We start from the raw sequence: 17,275 nt of genomic DNA on the forward strand, positions 1-17,275 counted from the left end.
ATATGAATTCTATGAATTTGGCTCAAAGTACTGAAAAGTTTCAAAAAATAAAATAAAAAGTATAATTTTTGTCTTAAATATTTAAGTCTGGAGCTGCTAGTCTGCCGAGACAATAACCATACAATGAATATAATTAGATCTTTTTTTCCTAGTGAAATAATAAGATTTTTTTAAAAATTGAAGTTCAAGAAGTTTAAAAGTCTGAATTTTAATACTTTCTTTATGGAAGTTCTTTCAATTATAAAAATGGAAAATTATTTTGGTGAAAGGCCTATCTTGCTTCAGCTATAATCCAAAAGAATCACAGTTCTCTCCTAGGAGAAAATTACTGATGAGTAATATGATGTTATTTGAGTTCTTTTACAATAATTCTTTATAATCATATGCTTTTATTTGGGACATTAAAATATGAGTACCATTAATAGTAAAATAAATATGTTTTGTTTCATAGGGGAGAATGTGATAAATTTCTACCATTATTAACCTTATCCTTTTCATTATTGCATTTTTTTACAGATATAAATAGTGTGACACAATGAATGGATATTTAAGAACTATGGCATAACTGAGATATAGCATATGAAATTCTGCAAACAGTGCTAGTCTGTTGCAGAATAAATGGGAAATTGAGTACATGGGCTTGACCTTGTGGGGATGTCCAATGCCTGTTCATAATGCAAAGATCTATCATCTCATAGAGATTTATCAAAATTCCAGAGTTCAGGAGCTGGAGGCACTTGGCACTTTGCTGGATCAAGTGTATTCTCTGTGTCTTAATAGGTACAAGTATAGTAAGAATATTCTATGTTTCTGTCTTACCAATCTTGTTTCAGAAAGGAAACAGTATGTGTGATCATTTTGCCACAGCTCCTAATTTAAAACCTTAATGAATAACATTTGGAAACTTTCAGGTTAACTCGGCCTTAAGGTAGGAGTGTGTATGAAAGACATCAAGCTCCGAGCAGTTTCATTAAAGTACCAGTGGGGCAGGTGAGAGCCATACAAATTCAGGACATGGAGAAGGAGCAGTTGCAGTGAGTTTGTCACCTGTGCTGCCAACCAGCCAAGCAGCCACACGTGCAGCACCTGATCAGCACACAGGTGGCTTTGGGTTGACAGAGATCGATGCTTCTTTTTCAGTTTGTAGTTAGAACACATTAAGGAAACCAGCTCTAGAGACAAAGTTTTTGGGTGGGCTGTGAAGGTTGGGGAAGCAATGAAGATACTAGAATGGGTTACAGAAGATAGGGGAAAGTGAAACAGGAGGCTTTACAATGCAGCAGAGAGGCACTTATGAGCATAATGCTGGAAAGATATGAGAGAATGATGGGTAAACATCATGCCTTGTTACTTTTTCTACCCATGAAACAATATGCCAGTCAGACTAAAAAGTTAAAACATAGTTCTTTGGCCCCAAGCAAAAAAGTGTATCGATATATAGAAAGATAGACTCTGGTTATGCTATGAAGAAAAAGTGAAAGAATACCAAAACAAACCAAAACCAAAAGAAGTCCTGTGCATGATCGAATGAAGCAAGGCTTCAATGTGCTTTTCTATCTGTGGTCTCAAAAGTCTAATAAATATCAAGCAATTCAGCCTTCCCTGAATGAAGGTATTAACAGAGATAGATACTGTCTACTGTGCAAATGGCTGTTTTTATGAAATTTGTAATTAGTTACTTTGAAACACAACAATGGGTTTAACATTAAGCATGCTGTAGAAATAAAGTAAGGGAGAAAACACATGTACAACAGGAACACTTAAGCCTTCAAGCTAAAAAAAGGTGATCACATAACACAAGTGGGCATTATGGAAGGTTACAAATTGTCAGGTTATTTAAAATGTAAACACTGCTACAAGTTATGCCTGGTACCACAGAGGATGACAATCAAAATCACGAGGCAATCCAGAATTCTTCTCAATATCTTTCTCATGTTTCTCAAGTTTCAGCTGTGTGGGAGTCCAACCTATTCAGCAGAAATAGGTTTCCTAAACATGCTAGTTTCCACACTGTGTCAACCACCAAGCTAAATTTATCAGGAGCACTGTGGTAAGCGCTGTAGAACTACAGAGCTAACCAAAGGAAAATTTGGTGAGATACAGCTATCAAGGTTAGTAATAAACACACTTTTTAATAGTAAGTGTATGTGCTGGTACATCACATTGATGAATCACATGATGAGCTGATATGCAAATCCATGATTCACAACCACTGTTGATTTACCTTGATATGTTTCTATTTATATGAAGACTTTTCTTTTGCTTCTACTTTTCGGAACACTAAAGGAGTCAGTTAAAATCCCTTTCTAATGCAAAATTACTGAAATATTGAAGTGAATATTCTTCAAATAACAGATGTAAAATTATGAATCTGGATTTGATTAAACATTTTATTAACACACTGGAATTTAAAATGCACAAATGTAAAGTGAATCATGGTTATAATTATCAATCTCTGCACCAACAGAAATGACAGAAGACTATATATAATTATGTTTTACTTACATATGGAGTCCATTTTTAATATAAAGTTACTTTCTGAACATAATTATTTTAATAAAAGAGTTATTCTGTGAAGAGTTATTCATTCATATTGCAAACACTACAGTATCATGACATAATCTCAGATTTTAGAGCAAGTCTTCAGGCAAAGACTTGTAACCAATATTGGTCCTGGTTTATGTTTATATTTTCAGGGAACTACATAATTTCTCCAAGTCTTCTGATGCTGCACCATAGAGGGGATTTGGAAAGGACGTAGCATTCACATCTTCATTAAACAGATACTGAAAGAAAAAAGATAGAATGAAATTCAAAATTCAAGTAATTCAGTTCATTTGTGAAAATGCACAAATGGATGGCTGTAGATTCATTACAGAAGTAACATAAGATGATAAATTCAAAGAAAACTATAAAATATCTGAGCTTTTTTAGACCAGGCTTCCTGCTGATAAAAATTAGCATAGATCCACTGAAAAAACTCTCTGCCACGTATACCTGATCAAATCATCTAACCTTCTTCTGCATCAGTTTCCACCTTTTTTTTTTCTTGTCTTCAGAGCTCTTGCTCTAACACACATATAGTATTATATAAGGAGAATCTGTGTACAGTAGTGTGATTTCAGGGTCATTGATTTTGGTAAATGGTCTTGTAATCTAAATAACTGGTTCTAATATTCTTGAACGGGGAATGTATGAGAAAAGAGGTAATATGAATCCTCTGGGTAAGGATTTCTGTAGTTCTGAAAATTTTGTTCAGCAGCTGCCTGTACTGGAATATGTTGCACTACTGCATGGTATAACAAGTAGCTATGATAAACAACATTAATAAAATTGCTATTATGAGGTACCTTCCAACCAATTCAGACCTGTTCATCTTTCTCGAATTTCCAGAGGTATCAATATTATGAGTAGCAATACGCTATTGACTTAAAGTGACATTTTTTCCTTTCATCTGCAAATGAATTCCATTTACTAGCTCAACATATGCCCTAGAAATATGTTATTACATACCTCATGCCATGGAGAAACACTGATTTGAACAGCAGGTGAGGTTGCATACCCAGGAGACTATAAAAAGAAAAGAAAAAGGATTCAGAGTATTTTTAGTGAGCTGAAAATAATATTCTGTAAATATTTTTCAATGTGGCTTCCTGACTAACACACTCTTTGGATTCAAAATTACAAGGTGATGTTATAGGTAAGAGTGTGGCAGTGCTAAGCTCACATGGTTTTGGTATTCAGAAAGGTCCAGAACTGTTCTTTATTTATGAAACCTAGAGACTCCCACAAGTGCATAACTTGTGGGTATGCAGCTGGAGATAGGACCTTTTGGTCATGTTTTGTCATATCCATTCAGATTTAAGTTCCATCAGATGGATAAAATTCATAACTTCTGTTTTCCTTTTAAAAGGAAAAATTGGTGTAAATATGTATTTTTCTAGTTTTAAAAAAATAGAGGAAAATCTGGTACAGGACTGGACTTCAATCACAATGCCTGGGGCTGTCTTCCATGAAAATGTCTCTCCTGCTGCTGTGCTTCTGTTTTGCAACTTGCTATTAAATGAAGCCTGTCAGGAATCTATTTTAACTAAAATAAAAATGTCCTGATAAATTGGATATGATTGTGATGGGAATGTTTCCAACTTGGAGCTCGCACAAACTCCAACCTGTAAGTGAATTCATTTGATCTAATGTCTCTAAAATCAGGTGTAAGGACCCTTTTATAGAAAGTAAATGGCATGTCATAGTTAATCCTATTCAAAGTCACAGCGGGTTCTTACATTATTGACTGTGCAAAGGACAAGGAAGTTTTATTTTTTATTTCAAATCAGGCCTAGTTCTTTCAGTGCTAATAAGAGTAGTATCAAAATGAGGACAGGAAGGATATTTTAAACATTTTTTTTCTCCTTTTTATTCCAAGGTGCTTTATCTATATTATTTTTAATTATAAACAAAATATCAGAGATGTCTGCATTTTAAGTCAATCATATTTGTTTTTTAAATATAAATTTCTCTTGTTAAACCTAAATTTTAGATATTGTAATTTGATAATTAAATTTTGCCTTGAAATCTTTTGCTGTAATATGTTCACTTTTAGATGTATATTTTATTCAAAAATTTTTGTTACTCTATAAGTCTCTTAATTATGATCAACAAAATATATTAGGGAAATGTGTGACCAAGTGTTTGTTTAGAGTCAGCGTGAATTTTGCAGTGATGGGAATTGTGTTGCACATTTAAGGTACCGGGAAATATTATAAAATGTTTTATTAATGTTCAGTGAGGGTGTAAAGGCAGCTTGGATGCTGAATGATGCATTTTGTGTTTTTATTGTTGTTGGTATGTTTCTGTTGTTTGGTGTTTGTTTTGTTGGAAGAGTTTTGTTTGGTTTTTTCTGCTTGTTTTTATTTTATTTTTGTAGGGTTTTTTTCCTTCTTTTTACTGGTGGAGGAAGTGGGGGAAGTTGGTGTTTTGGTTCTGTTGTTTGGGGTTTTTTTCCAGAAGCAAAATTAGACAAGTCCCAGTGAACTTTTTCTTATCCACGTGGTTAATGTATTTCATTTAAAACTCTTTTTTTCCCATCTGAATCAACAGCCCACTGTCATAACAGTGAAATGTTTACAAAATTGAGCTGATTTCAAATCTTCCTATGCTTTGAAAGTGCATCAATTATTAATTCTCACGTCTTTTATTAAATAGCATTCAGTGAGGGATTACACTGTTTGTTTTAATAGAAAATTATTTGAAGACCACAACCTCACAATTTCTGAACATACAGAAGCAGCTATTGTTACTTACCTTTACTTTCTCATATGAACTAAGGTCTTTGTACAATGGATTGGCAAATGAAGCATTAGCAGTTTCCTGTATTTTCCTTGAAAAGTCAAGCAGGAAAAAAAAAAGGAAAAAAACACCTCCATATCACACAGGTTGTCAAAGAAGCAAAGAGTTTCAAGTTGAAAAGACTTGAGGAAAAAATAATAGATGACTAAATATATTTCTGATTGAGCTCTACTGAATTTAGTCCAATATTCTGTATAAATAATATGTAGGTTAAAATATTAATTTTACATTTGTGGCTGTTAAAAATGTTGCTTCTTTTGGATACGCATAGAACTATTCAGTATTCATAAAATGCAGGTACAGTGCTATGTATTAAATACAACATGATATTACCTTAAAAGTTACATTGCTATAATTTGTTTACCTGTGATAATGTTCTTTCTGTGTTTCACCACTATCACAATAGCAATTCAGTAATTAATATGGTGTTAGGATCCAAGTTCAAGAACACATTAGTTATATAATTGTTATAAGTACTCTGTTTTTCCAGTTGGGAAAGAACTTGCATTTTGTGTCAAAATCATCAATATTAGTTTTCAATCTATAGAAGCAACCCATAACTTTTGCTGCAGAGCCAGAAAATAATCACTGAAGGTAATGAAATACAAAGGTTTCGTGAATGAACACAATGCTTTAAACAATTTATAATAGATGACTAGGACAAATTTTGCTAATTAGGGGTCTCATATCCATTACAGGTTCAAAGATGTGCTTTCCTGATAGAGATTTTCACATATTCCATTTTCTTTGGAAGCACTTATGACCTGTGCAGTTAAGCCTATTAATTCTGCAAAAGCAGAATGGGGCTGGAGCTTTCTGCCTACATCTAATTTTTTCCCTTATAGATAGCTGGTTGCTAATATTTAACAATGTTTGAAGACACGGAATCATTTAGGTTGGAAAAGACTTCTAAGATCACCCAGTCATACCTCTGACTGATCATAACCTTGTCAATTTGCCCATGGCACTAAGTGCTGTGTCCAGTCCTTTCTACCTCCAGGGATGGTGACTCCACCACCTTCATGAGCAGTCTGCTTCAATGCTTAACAAGTCTTTCTGTGGAGAAATTCTCCCTGATGTCCAACCTGAACCTCCCCTGGTGCCACTTGGGTTTACGTCCTCTCATCGTGTCACTAGTTGCTTAGGAGAAGAGACTGACCCCCGCCTTGCTACAACCTTCTTTTCAGGAGTTGTACAGAGTGATAAGGTCCCCACTGAGCTTTCTTTTCTTCAGGCTAAACAACTCCATAGGACTCAACTCCAAACCATCTCATAGGATTTAAGCTGTTGACCCTTTATCAGCTTCGTTGCCCTATTCTCCCTATTCTCTGGACTTGCCTCAGCATTTTTCTTGTAGTGAGAGGCCCAGGATCATCAAAACTGTTCCAAGACCATATAAAAAGCAACAGCTCTATTAGTCAAAATTACTGAAGAATGAAGTGGAAACTAATTTTTGCTTTTGAAGAGATGTGTTATTTTTTGTGTCTTTTCTTCCCACAGTTTTTAAGAATAAAAGCATAGGCACTCCTTTGTGTACATAGAAAGCAGTATTTGTACAGTATTCTAAGAAAAAATTTTCCTAAATCTTCCCATCAATCTTGGTGATGGAGACACAGACTTTCTTTTATTAAAAAGTGTTTCTATTCCTAAACTGCTCCTGCTGGTAGTTGAAGCAATGTCTTCCTAGAAGATGATAGACAGGCTCTGGGTTTCTGTGGTAGGCAGGACTGAGGGACAAGAACAGTCCCAAAAGCACAGCTGATGGAAGTGTTGGGAAGGGAAGCTGTGCCTCAGAGAGAGCCACAGATGAGACACACTGCATGATCTCTTTTGCAAATAAGTGAAACCAGAATGGCTGCTTAGGAGGAAGGCACAAGTAGGCTACAGAGATATATGACTGTATGAGTTAAATCAGCATAAGACACTAAGTTTGGGTTTTAGACTAAACCAGACACATCTCCACAAATTATTTTACATCAAGAATGTCAGAAAGTAATTGCTTCTAATGCCAGTCTCATAATTTATTTTGATTACCTGGCACAACACAACAATGTGGAGAGCTGAATATTTCAACGTTGAGTTTTTCATTTGATCTTAATCTTAACTGTAATAAATCATGATATCATGATCTTTTAGTTATTTTAGTGAAGCTATAATACATTAATTATTTATATGCATCCTAAGTGTCTATTTGCATCTTAATCCTCCTGAATAAAGTCCAGAAAATATATACAGAATATACTTTTTACTCAAAAATGAAACATGGCTGACAAAACCTGAGGCCAGAAGCAAACTCAGATGAGAAGTTTTCAAGGAGTTTGGCTTTGCTTCTAAACTAGTGCCCAAAGGGTCAGATTTGCATGCCTTAATTCCGGTGTCTCACTTCGACATCACAAACCAACTGTAAGACCTAAAAGCATGATACGGAATTAAGCACATCAGTTCTGCTTACAGTCAGTGGAGATACTTCCAAAAGGCAACCCATGTCACACAGCTCTCAGCACTGTACCAATAGCAAATGATAAGGACAGGGACAGGCCTGACTCTCTATCATCCCCCACTCCCCCATTAAACTTAAGCACTTTGTGCAAGGTCTGTATACAGTTTAATTGGGCAAGAACATGCTGAGTACTTAAATCTGTCCTGAGGGCAGGAGGATGTTGAACATGGATCTCCGGTTTTCTCTGCAAGGAGTATAACTAACTAGAAGGTTATTGTGCCAAACTGTGGGCACCAAAAAGAGTGTTGTCTGAGTTCTTCAACAGCATGTTTGTGGTTGCTGTGTTTAGTGCTGAAATTGGTCCTGTCTATGTGTGAGGTTTTCTCAAGTATGAAAATTGAGTCTTGCTTAGGCTGCTCAGCAGATTTCAGGTGTTTATCCACTTTAGATCTGAAACATGAAAGAATGTATGTGTTTGTCACCTAATCTAAAGGATATGAGAATTCTAAGGCCCAAAATATGGATACTGCTTGAATTTATGCACCAAAATTTAGGTGGAGAATGAGCTTTCTTAAGTTTACTGCTGTTCTTAAAAATATTTTTGCCAAAGCAGAACTTGAAAATCACCTTGCATATACTGCTTTACATGTAACATATCCTACACATATATGCACATAGATGTATATATATGAATGTATTTATACAAACGCATGTACAATTATCCCCATTTGTGAATGTAGCAATCAATTCTTTCTAAGGGATACCGATAATTACGCTTAAACATTCTGAAATATTTTCAAATGACTTAGAAGACCTCAAAAATATACAAGTGAAAATTTAATCACATGTTTACACAAGTGCTGTAATCCATCAGCTGATGAGGTGGTAACTGCCTGAATCACAGAATATGTTGAGTTGGAAGGGACCCATAAGGATAATGGAGTCCAACTCCCAGCCCTGCACAGGACCATCTTCATGTGCCTGAGAGTATTGTGAAGAACATTTTTCTAATATCCAACCTAACCTCCTCTGACAGAACTTCAGGCCATTCCCTTGGTTTCTGTCACTGGACACCAGAGAGCAGAGATCAGTGCCTTCCCCTCACGCGGAAGCTGTAACTGCAGTGAGGTCTCCCCTCAGTCTCCTCTTCTCCATCTGAACAGACCAAGTGCTCTCAGCCACTCCTCATACGGCTTACCCTCAAGGCCCTTCACCATCTTCACTGCCCTCCTTTGGACACTCTCCAATAGCTTAATATCTTTCTTATATTACAATGCCCAAACCTGCACACAATATTCAAGGTTAGGCTGCTCCAGTGCAGAGCAGAGCAGGACAATCCCCTCCCTCACCTGGCAGGTGATGCTGTGCCTGATGCTCCCAGGACACTGTTGGCCCCCCTGGCTGCCAGGACACTGCTGGCTCATAGTCAACTTGCCATCGACTAGGACTCCCAGGTCCTTTTCCATGGCTTTCCAGCATCTCATTCCTCTGTCTGTACATACATCCAGGATTGCCCCATCTCAGGTAGAGAATCCTGGCACTTCCCTTTGTTGAACTTTATATGGCTAGTGATTGCCCAGTCCTCTAATTTATTGACGTCTCTCTGCAGGGCCTCTCTGCCTTCAAAGGAGTCAACAGCTCCTCCCACTTTTCTGTCATCTACAAATTTGCTTGGTATCCCTTCTAGTGCTGTGTCCAGGTCATTCATTAAGATGTTGAAGAGCACTGGGCCTAAAATGGAGCCCTGTGGAACCCCACTAGTGACAGGTGGCCAGGCGGATGTTACCCCATTTCCTATTATCCTCTGTGCTCGACCTGTGAGCCAATTGCTCACCAGCCCCTAGTATGTTTATCCAGCTTTGTGCTACATATTTTGTCCAGAAGGATTCTGAGAGAGACAGTATTTAAAGCTTTACTAAGAAGTCCATGCTTGAGAGCTAAGGTGACATAGTCTCATTGCTTTACATGTTGTCCATGCATTTCTATAATTAAACACAACACTGCAGACTTTTAGTTTATCAGAAATATGAAGCTCCCCTTATTAGAGAAAAGCAGTGATATGTCCACTTCTCTTCTCTGTCACAATATAGATACAGATGAGGAAGGCATAAAAGTGCAGTACTAGTCAGTGGGGTGACTTTTGCTATCTGGTCATCAGTTTACATCCTCATTTTAAACTGCTTGATTGGACAGTTTAACTAAACGTATTGTAGTGGCTTGAGTTAAGCTCATTCCTTCAGTGCTTGCTGATACTTGCCCTAAGTGAAACTGCCCTGATAGAAAATGATAGCTTATTGCTACAGAAGAGAGCAATATGCCCATCACAAGATCTCATAGTGGAAAGAACGTTACATGTATTGCTACTGTGATCAAAGGGCAAGAGTAATTCATTGCTTGAAAACTTACAGTCCAATTGATCAAAGGTAAATGTTTATAAATATCATTTGTGAGGAAAACTCATAAATTTTAGGTTCAGAAGACTCTACCAAGCAGGAAACAATTAGGGCTAAAAATGCCAAGCACAGAAGAGTTAAAGAAAAAAAAAGACTCAAACATGTGAGTAAAGCAGTTCAGAAAGAATTGGGGTTTCTAACATAACCAGAAATACCACAAATGGAAAGGAGAGGTTTATTCATCTTGGCATGAGGTAATGTGTCATAGCTTTGCTAACCTCATCTCTGTTGTTTAGTAGGAAAAAATACTGCCTTGTTAGGGGTTTCTCCTCTACAACTTCACAGAGACAGGAGGAAGTTCAGTTGTATGCTCCATAAAATGCATGCCAGTTTAAAAGGGAACTGCTAAGTAACATAATGCTTATTAATGGAAATTAAACTATCTAGATTTCATTTGTTTGGATGCAATAGCTCATAATTTTCAATGTACCTTTCAAAGAAAAAATAAATCTTTTATACAGGACACAAATTTGTAGGAAATATAATACTGGAAGAATGCTCATCATCTGGACCATAACAACAGTGACAAAATCCTAGAGGACCAAAGATTCAATTACAATTAAGCTACTAACTAAAATAATCCCTTTAAAGGATTCTTTATAGATGTTCTAAAGCTTCAATTCTAAACAGAAACTAACCTAAAGATCTCAATTTCCAAAATATTTATAAAATCTTTTCAACTAAATTTAGACTCGCAGAAGAAGGCTGTATTTTGCACATCCCACAGAAGAAACAGGAGGCATGATGTAAGGAGAGAAGACTTTCCAGAAGCTGCATCAACAATCATCTACAAATCACTTGGATGTTTGATTAGACTGTTAATGTGCTGTTCTCTCTCAGTTTCTGAAGTCTGCACTTTGGACTTTTTGAGTAGCATTAGACTAATACACCAACTCCCACACAACAATTACGGCTGATGGTTCCAAATTTTGGTTTTCTTTTTCTCATAAAATGGCACATTTTTCTCCCATTTTACAAGAACAGTATCTGTCTCTGTTTCAGTTCACAAGCTGAAAATTATTCAATAAATATCATTATACTGTCATTCTGTTTATCACTTTGGGATATAGGAACAGAAACATAGCCAGCAATGACCTCTGGCAGCCCTTTGGATTCACTTGGAGAGCGTTGCCTGGAACACACTACCTGTTCCTCCACACCAGACCTCCAGAAGGGTATAGTCTAATTGCAGAAGGTCTGGCAACAGAAGCTGGGAATCATCATTAGTAAACCTTAACTATGGAGAAAGGCAAAAAGCACTGAGCTTTTTAGCCTGTAGGAAGCAGCCTGCAAGGAGGCATGGCAATTGAATTCAAGAACAGGAACAGCTTTTTCCAAGTAGGAAGGGAATGTTCTGTTAATGTCCATGGTGAATAGGAATGAACTTAAATTGTAAACAGATATATCATTAGTTAGAAAAATAACTTTCCAACAGTAAACTTCTTTCTACCCAAGGTATCAAGATTGCCTGAAGATGCCATCAAATTCATGTTGCTAGAGGTCTTTAAATGCAAATTTTGGAGTGATGCAATTGAGTCTGTTATGTGACGGAACAAAAAAGGGGTTTATGGGTCCTTTTTTTTCCCCTGTGATCTTCTATCACTTTAAAATAGTTACTCAGAGCACCTCAGTTTTTCACTCTGTTGCCTGTGTGGCAAGATGCATTTTTGATATGCTTTGGAAAATTTAATGTAGAGTGTTCATTAAGATTGACAGGACTGATAATAGCTGAGGTACATTAGCCTTGCATCTGATGGCACAGATCAAGAATAGGAAAGAAACAAACTGAAAGGATCCAGGGACATTGACTTCTTTGAAGGTAATAGCAAAAAAGCATATCTTGGCTGGACAGAAAGTCACTTACTTTTCATATCCTAACTTTTCAAAGTAAAATGAAGTATGAAAAGGAATCTGCAATAAAATTGAAGCTAAAATGAAGCTTTGCTTCTATTTGGTCAATAAGGACAGATGTCACTGATAGAGTGGAGTAACTGGCAGCCTTCCCTTTTCGACTAGAAAATCATCTCTTCAGTGAAAACAGGAATGCAAGAAACTTGTAAGTTTTCTTAAACTTTCCCCAATTTGGAGTTTCTATACAAAAGTTTCACATATCCCAGCTGGAAACAGGGAAGTAGCTTGCATATCTGAATGTCATCATGGTAATGAAGTGCACTGTTGCCAAGCCCTGTAGCCAGCTGCTTTTGTCCATTAAGAAATAAACTTACATGATGACTTCCAGTAAATCCCACTCAGTCACTGGAGTGTTTAAAGCCTGCAGATCAGAAATTAAATTCTGGCAAAAGAAGGCAAGGGAGAGAGTGAAGGGGAAGTGGGGTATCCTTTCTATGTTGAAAGGAGGGGTTAAGACACTATTAGTCTTTCCAGTGAAGAAAAAGGGGAACAAATGTAATTCTTAGGTTTTCACCACTGTTAGTGACAACTTCTTTGTCAGCAATTCTCCAAGGGGTCTCCAGCCTGCCCCTACTGCCTGATACCTGCTTTTCTGCTGAAAAAAAACAGTGAAACTTCTTCTCTAGCTCTTGCTCACATTCCTGTGCCGTTTCCTGGGAGCTACCACCTGCAACTCTTACTATGCTTCTAGATAACCATCTGCCAATGCCTGCATGTGTGGTTCTGTATCACCAGGGAGAGGAGATACTAATAGAAATTCTTAAAAAAAAACTAGAAAAAGAATTTATCAAAAGGCAGTAAATATGGCCTCAAGTGTGTGAAGTCTTCCCTAGAGTGACTCTAGTGCCTAATGACTTCTAGAAAACAACATGATCCAGGAGGGTTAAAAGTGGCCACAAGCCTTGAAGAGAAAATTAATTGTAGGAAAGTATCATTTATGTGCCTATTAAATTTCTCTCATTCATCAAATCCTTAAATAAAATCTCATGCCTCTGTGTGGTGCTGTCATATTGTATATTTTACAGACTTACGCAAACACAAATAACTTCCTATTATAAAGCCTTATCTCAAAGATCCAAACCTCAGTATGGTAACATTGGTTGCATTTTGACTAGTCAGTTCTGATTACTGATTAAGCAGTTAAGGAATAATTTGCCTTAATTCACTACCATGTTTCCAGCTGTGATTTTTGCAACCAAACCGTGGTAGGCACTAGGTAGTTTAAGGAGAGACAAACTGCCTGGTTAAACTTGCCTTCTCAAGTTCAAAGTTTTAGATGTAATTATTTTCACAAACTTATAATTTCAATCAAATTGCCATTGATTAGCCAGACTATTTTTTAGCAACATGCTTATAAAATGCATTTTAACTCACATGCAAAGTAACATGATTAAAAACAATGAAAACAAACAAAAAATTTGCTCTGTACCACAGGAAAAATTATTTTGCAATTTCAGTTCCTAATAGACAAAACTTGTAATCACAAAAATTTCCATCTTACATATATTTTAGCGCCATAGTAAGAAGATCCTCATTCATCCCTGTTTTAACACATACTTATTAGTACACTTGAGTGCTTGGCATCATATTGCAATAGGGTACAAAAAAGATTGGGTTTTTTTTAGCATGTATGATTACAAGAAATGAAAAATTATTCCTTGAATAGAGGTACATGGGTAGAACAGACATGAATGGCAGTGCAGTAACCTTTAAGCAGACATTTATGGAAGGAAAAGGTAGAATGGAGCACTGAGAGCATAGAAGAAGTAGTGTAAGAAAGAAATTTTTTTTAATTAAAATACCATCAAACCTTTTAGATATTAAACTTTTTTCCAGTTGAAATTACAAAAAGAAAAACAAAACCAAAAATCTACCAGCTCTTACAATACAACTAATCACACATTTCTGAGGTGTCTCTCCCTATGTGTGCCTTAGCAGATTATATTAATGTGCATTAATTAAGTCTTGAAGCCCCTATAAAATCAGATAAGAATATGTTATTCCTGTTTTACAGAAGAGGAAGGAGATGTAAAGAAAGCAGGTTTAGCTGTGCACTCAATTAACAGTAGAACGACCTGTAAAGGCTCCTGCTTCAACATTTTGCTTCTGTGTCCATAGACAGCTCTGCCTGTCAGAGCATGCAGTGATAGGAGACATGTCAGCAGCAATAATGTCAGGACAGGAGTCTGCATGGTTTAGTGGATGGTTTGGGAGATAACAACATCCCCAAAGAGAGAAAAGTCCATAGCAGAGAACAAGTTTCAAGGAAAAGAGACAGCTTTGAAGATGAATTCTGGAGAAGAAAATGAAGGGTGAGGAAAATCTAACAACATGAAAATGGACAAGACAACGCAGAACAGGAATTGCTGAAAGGAAGGAAGGGACAGTGGTAGGTACTTACCGATAGAGAAGGATCTAGCAGAATAAGTTAATAGATGGGCAGAGAAGCAACACAGGTGTTAGAGGAAAATAAGAAACAAAAAAAATCTTACACTTGGGAAGAGAGAGAAAGCAGAGATTATGAGAGGGATGATAGGAAGGGCTAGGAAAGATATCTGTGAAACAGGGAATTGTCAGTGTAAGCCATATCCTAAAAAAACCATCTGAACTCCGAATTTTATAATTTAAGAATACTCATAAATGCTACAATCAAAGCATTCTAAGCAGTCAAGCCATTCCTCATTGTTTCCAGTCTAGGGTCCACTAGGGTCAGCTTTTGTTGCAAAGCTAGGTTTTCTGCTTAGGGTTGCATATGAAGACAAACAGACTGTGGGGAGATTTAAAAGTTGAAACCAATGAGACTGGGCAGTTAGCCATTGTTTTGTGCCATATTTGTGTCTGCTTTAAAAGTTTCACTTACGTTTCTGGCACATTCTTCTTCGAAAGAAAATATAAGGCAGCAGCTGTAATTTTAATCAGCAAGAAACCAATACCCAACCCAATCCAAATATCTGCAAAATAAGAGCAAAGACAGAAATAAGTAAAACAAAACACATGAAGAATGAATTGAAAGATATTTCTTTCTTTTTACAGACCCACCATTTTGTAGAAGACTTGAAGTTGAAGGCTGAAGAGGCTTAGCACTCATGTGGCAACGGTTTCCTTTCCATCCTTTTCCACAGCTGTGAATTAAACAAGAATTTTTGGAAAAGGGAGAAGCAGGGATCATAAGCAGTGATGAGCACACAGGAAATGCAAACCATTTGAGCACTTCTGCCAGCAACTAAAGCTTATCCAGGAATCACAAAGAGCAGCATCAAAGTTAATATAATGGAATAAAGTGAGAAATACACAAAACAAATTTAGAAGAGAAAAAAATAAAACTAAGTTCAAAGCTTAGAACTGGCTTCTTTGCCTACATTGCCATCATATTGTTCTCACACTGCAAAAGAAATTTGACTAATTTCCCTGTATTACCCATGTGAGACAAATACATTTCTGAGTTGAGGAACTGTGACCTTAATGTAGAGAAACACAAACAGTTAGAGATAAGAAAGATGTTTTCTTCTCCCCAACAAATCTGTCTCTCTTTTGTTTTACTATTTTTTTTGTAAAAATTTTACCTTTCCAACAAATGCATCTTCAAAACGAAAGCACTACATTTGAGATAACAACTGCAGTCACGTAAAATTATCCCAAAGTTGCTCTTTGGTAAAATCTAGTCTGGATTTGAAGTTCCCAGAATACAAAAGATATGACACAAGCTTTGCTGTTTTAATTTGATGCCTGATGGTTAATCACAGTTACAAAAAAATCTGTATCATTTGTCATTTTAATTTGTCTAGATATAGCTCTTGTCTGCTTGCTTTTATTGTGGCCTCCTCCATTAGAATGAAGGGTCATGGACACCTTGGTGAGGACTGGCTGCCTTTGCTGAGACACGTGCTGCCTGAGGAGTCTCAAAACGGCTGTAGGCACCTACATGTACAAACCCTAAATGACAACTACTATAAAGGGTTGTTAGAGGGATAGCCACATACTGACATCTAAATTTCAGGCACCCCAAGTGATGACTGAACCCCACCCTGAGTGTCATGCTGACTTTACCAAATTTTCATTTATCTGCATGATTAGTGGTTTACGAGCTCCATAAATTTTCAACTTTTTAAAAAAGGAATATCAGAAAGGAATGATGGTAGCAATCCAGTTTCAGTTCTACTAATATTGAATGCATGGGAAATTTTTTTCATTTTTCGCGATTTGTCTCTACAGTTTCACAAACAATATGGGCTGGATTGTATATTGAGTTTCTTTCTCATTGTAATACACTATTTTTTTCATAGTTACCAATTATTACAAAGTAATTTCTATTTTGAAATTGTGGTTTCCTCTCCTTAAATGTGTGATAAAAAACTTCACATATACACAATTAAATGTTTACATGAAGGCTATTTTCTTTGAACATGTGAGAGAACTTAAGTTGTTTGGTAAGTTTAGCACACGGTTACCTATGTGCCTCGCCCTAGCAGTTACACAGTGAGCTAACTAGGCATTCCAGAGGGAAGGGAGTATTCCATTTTTCTAGAAAATGACTTAGGGTAGTGGATGTAGGGGGAGGAAGGGTGGGATGACAGCAGCAGCAAGAACCTACAGCCTCAGTGACATTTAGGAGAATCCTGAAAGGAACAGGGCATGTCAGAAAGCAGATCTGTATCTCAGTCTCAGACATGACAGGAAGAACATGACTTCCCTGGAAACTAAAAGAAACTGATGCAGGATCTGTTACAACTCAGTGACCAATTGAAATATTGCAAGCACAGACCAAGCCATAAGGGAAGTAGCAGCCCTACCCAAATGCAGTGGACCCAGAGAGATTTATTTAACTCATTTTATGCCACAGACCTAAGTTTTCTCTGGTTAAAGGGTTACCTTGTTCAAGGTCAGTAATTGATATAACTAATGAAGCCTAGCTTTTGAAACCAGAGCCAGTAGTTTATTCTGACATGATGTCTTTTAAGTAAAAATGGCATAATTTCATCTGGCAGCTCTGGGTGAGCTGGACATCTATGGTATTCAGTGACAGAAGATACCTGGTCTCTTCGGTCCTCCTTCTTCTTTAACATACTACAAAAAATCATGTCATTCATAAGCTGCTCTCTTATGCAGACCGATGATTTTATACAAA

The 17,275-nt window shown here is 36.7% G+C and overlaps 1 protein-coding gene across 1 annotated transcript in view; it reads right to left on the reverse strand.

Moving 5' to 3' along the window:
* Positions 1-2,440: 2,440 nt before the first annotated feature.
* Positions 2,441-17,275, reverse strand: part of MALRD1 (MAM and LDL receptor class A domain containing 1) — a 246,509-nt gene continuing 231,674 nt past the window's right edge. Inside the window, exons 38-42 of the mRNA XM_071561243.1 lie at positions 15,190-15,272; positions 15,011-15,101; positions 5,302-5,377; positions 3,514-3,570; positions 2,441-2,786 (exon numbers count right to left, since the gene is read on the reverse strand). Of these exons, the coding sequence (XP_071417344.1) occupies positions 2,685-2,786; positions 3,514-3,570; positions 5,302-5,377; positions 15,011-15,101; positions 15,190-15,272 (409 nt within the window). The 3' untranslated portion in view covers positions 2,441-2,684. The remainder of the gene's footprint in view (positions 2,787-3,513; positions 3,571-5,301; positions 5,378-15,010; positions 15,102-15,189; positions 15,273-17,275) is intronic.

The sequence above is a fragment of the Pithys albifrons genome, chromosome 7 (assembly GCF_047495875.1).
Source record: "Pithys albifrons albifrons isolate INPA30051 chromosome 7, PitAlb_v1, whole genome shotgun sequence".
NCBI lineage: Eukaryota > Metazoa > Chordata > Aves > Passeriformes > Thamnophilidae > Pithys > Pithys albifrons.